Genomic DNA, 3,351 nt, shown 5'->3' with positions numbered 1-3,351 from the left:
AGTGCCACTGCAGAATCCTTCAGCCGGACATGAGCCAAGAACCGGGCAGAAGACAGGGGCTAATATCACAGAGAGATTGGGTGTCTAAGCTATTATACTGAAAGATGCAAAATTTTTAGCAAAACAGTCCACCTTCCCACTCGTATGTAACGTGAATATAGCGTGATAGAAACATGCGAAGAGGTATCAGGATCAGGGATGGAGGGTGGAGAGAGAAAAGAAAAATTTACGTATATGGCATGAGTCAGCTAGAATCAATGGCGATCCAGACTTCTACCAGAAGGGGAGACCGTCCGGATTTGGGACAGTGCGGCGTTCTGGTCATAGCGACCCTGTTCGGCGAGGTCGTCGCGTTCGCGGCTGGTGCTGCTTCGGTGGCGGAAGAAGCGATTCCGGCTGAGCGAGGAGAGACTGTGGCCGCCTTGCGAGTCGGTCGACCGGCGGCCTTCCATGTGAGAGGGAACGCTGAGGTTGGAGTGGGAGCCGCGGTGGCGTGAGGATGTGCGACTCAGACGCTCCTCCTCCTCCTCTTCTTCTTGGATGCGGCGCTCAGCGGTCTCGCGATTAGCGGTGCGGACGATATCATCGACGCGCCGGGTACGGTCCTCGAAGACATCGCCCATCACATCCCCGGAAGAAACATCGCGCATACCCAGAGAGAAGTCCACATGCTTGCGCGAGGTGGCGCTTTCGCCGCGAGCGCGGGCCGCAGCCGTCGTCATACCTTTCCGAAGGATGGAGGGCTGACGGGTGGACGTGGCGCTGCTGACGCCGGTGTTCTCTGGGACGCTTTTGTCGGAGATGTCGACGGGAGGGTTCTGACCGTCGCTGGTGGTGGGGCGCGCGTTGTTGAAGTGCCCGTTCTCCCCGTAACATGGAAGGGGATGTCGACCCGGGCACCCTGGAGGGTTCATGCGAGGACCCTCGATACCAATCTCCTGGAGGGCGATCATAAGCATGCAGATGAATTTGTTGCGGCGCTGCAAACGCAGGCCTTCGTTCTGCCAGTTGGACTTGTAGAAGAAGACGACGTTCAGCGTCACGGAGAAGTTCTCGGTCACAGCCCGCATTTCGGTCAGGATGTTGGTCTGGAACTCGCGGCGCTCGCTCCGCACAAACTCCAAGAGACGTTGGCGGAGAGCATCAATCTGCTCGAGCGTCGTGCCGTACTTGATGACAATGGGGATGGCCTCGGCCAGCGCACCCGATCGGCGTTGGTTCAGGATGAAGAGCGTGTTGAGATAGCTGTTCGGCGCCTGGACGACGTGACCCTGCATCTTCTTGAACTCGGTGTACAGCAGAGAGATCTGCTTCACGAAGTAGTCGTCACCCAGACCCGCGTCACCGGAATTACCATAGATCGTGACGCGGTCGCCGACGTCGAACGGATGCTTCACAAAGACGAAGACGACGGACTGGAGGAACTCCTGGGCGGTGGCGGAGAAAAGCCAGGACAGGGCGAGAATACTGGAACCGGCAGACGTAAGGACTCCAGCGGCCGAGGTCGAGATGATGGAGATCAAGACAATCAAAGCGATGACGATGACGAAAAACTCGAGGACATTGTCGAGTCTTGACACAACCGAGTCCAGATCCTTGAGCGAGGCAGTAATGGACTTGCGCTCGCGGCCGATCTCGACACAAACCGCCTCCAATTCATCCATGGAGATATCTCCGTTCATGTCCTTGTCGAACATGGCGAAGGCGGCTTCCGCCTCATCGTTGTCGTCAAAGGCCGCCTTCAGGTCACCGGAGAAGACGGTCTCAAATCCATCGCGCACAAAGGTCCGATAGAGGCGACGGGCGAGCACCTGGCAGCCCGTGGTCGTACGCAGGAGGGCCAGGACGACCTGGTAAGGATGGTTACTGTTGGTGGCTTTGCGGCCGGTGAAGTCGGCGGCCATCGCGCCGGCCATATCGCCCACTTTGTTGAGGGCGCCCTTGGCAACTTTTTGGGCCTTGTTGGCGTACTGCAGGGGGGTTTTGGTGCCACTGACAGGGGTGTCCTCCTTCTTCTCCTCGAAGGCGTCGTCCTTCTCAAAAATTTTGTTGCGGGAAAATTCGTACAGCTTGGTCAAGCTGCCAAATTGGGAATTTGTTGATCTCCATGCAATCGGCGTAGACCCGTGTGGAAGTTATCGCGATCACCGGGACGACCCTTTGACTATAAAGTTCAGGAATCACTAAACACGTCAAGATAATCTTGTTGACGGTATTCTCCCATGAGCGGGTTCGCGAGTCGCCATCAACGTGGTGGTTCTTCATGGTGGGGAGGAAGGAAATCTCCACGCCGAGCCACCAGAAGAAAAGGGTCCCATGTAATTCCAACTGCTTGGCCATGTCGCGCCACTTCTTCGCGTTGTTGGTAAAGATGCTGGCGAGCAAACCGACCACGGGAGGGATACATTTTGTCACAATCTAGCGGAGCGCGTTAGATAATGTGGATGGGGAGATTGAGGGAAGCGGAGAGGAGGTACGTACGCGACCGGCCCAGAGGGTCAACCAGACAATCTCCAACCAGACTGAAAACCACAGGAGCTTGACGCCTCCGACATTGGCATTGGGATAGGCCAAAGCACCGACCAGGAGGGGAATGAGCAAAATGACCACCACGGGAGCGATGTAGGTAAAATAGCGAAGGACGAAACTGGATTCATGGAGTTTTTTGATGAACTTGGCGATACTGGTGGTGGGATTCTCCGGAGGATTGTAGGCGGCGGCCTTCTCGTGCAGGGGATTGGTGGCTTCGTCGAACTCATCCACATTCTGGGAACGACGGGAGCGCATGCGCGAGAGCGAACGGGCGTCGTCTCCTTCTTTCTCCTGCATCTCCTGGGTGGAAGCGCGAAGCGACGCGTTCGGCCTCGAGAACGGCGAGGTCGTCCTCGAGGCGGCATCGCCCTGCTCATCGGGCGGCCGAGGGGGAGCGCAGGGCAAAGCGATCTTGATCATCGGCGGCGTCGGTGTTCACGCCCCGGAGGTGAGTTTCCGCTGCCGAGGTTGGAGCCATCGTTGACACCCAGGACATAGGTCCCTTTCGTCGGAGGCTGGCGTAATGTCATCAGAGTGATCCCTGCGCTTCTCCTCGGGATATTTGGGCGCGGGGCGCTCATCGGCGGGGGACGACATACTGGCACCAGGCCAGAGATGCCAATCCGAGGGGGATAACTAGGGTAGGAGGGAAGGGAAGGAACTAGGTTTAAGGTTAATACAGCACTGGAATGCTGTCTGGGGGAGTAAGGAATGACAGGTGTTATGGTAGAAAGGAATGAAGGTATGACTGAAGGTTGTCAGGGAAATGGGTGTATGTATAAACGAAGGTGGTCAATCGAGGTGAAAGAGAGAGTACGG

At 56.8% G+C, this 3,351-nt stretch overlaps 1 protein-coding gene across 1 annotated transcript; it reads right to left on the bottom strand.

Annotated features, from left to right (window-relative positions):
• Positions 1-254: 254 nt before the first annotated feature.
• On the bottom strand, positions 255-2,952 carry ATEG_07852 (Mechanosensitive ion channel family; the record flags this gene model as incomplete). The annotated part of the gene is made up of 3 exons (XM_001216473.1): positions 255-2,069; positions 2,185-2,418; positions 2,482-2,952. The coding sequence occupies 3 exons, from the start codon at positions 2,950-2,952 to the stop codon at positions 255-257; spliced, it is 2,520 nt and encodes an 839-aa protein (XP_001216473.1).
• Between the last annotated feature and the right edge of the window lie 399 nt (positions 2,953-3,351).

This window comes from Aspergillus terreus, genomic scaffold (genome assembly GCF_000149615.1).
Source record: "Aspergillus terreus NIH2624 scaffold_11 genomic scaffold, whole genome shotgun sequence".
In the NCBI taxonomy this organism is placed as follows: Eukaryota; Fungi; Ascomycota; class Eurotiomycetes; order Eurotiales; family Aspergillaceae; genus Aspergillus; species Aspergillus terreus.
The sequence above is the reverse complement of the archived record's forward strand: the minus strand, read 5'-3'. Positions and strand labels throughout refer to the sequence as shown.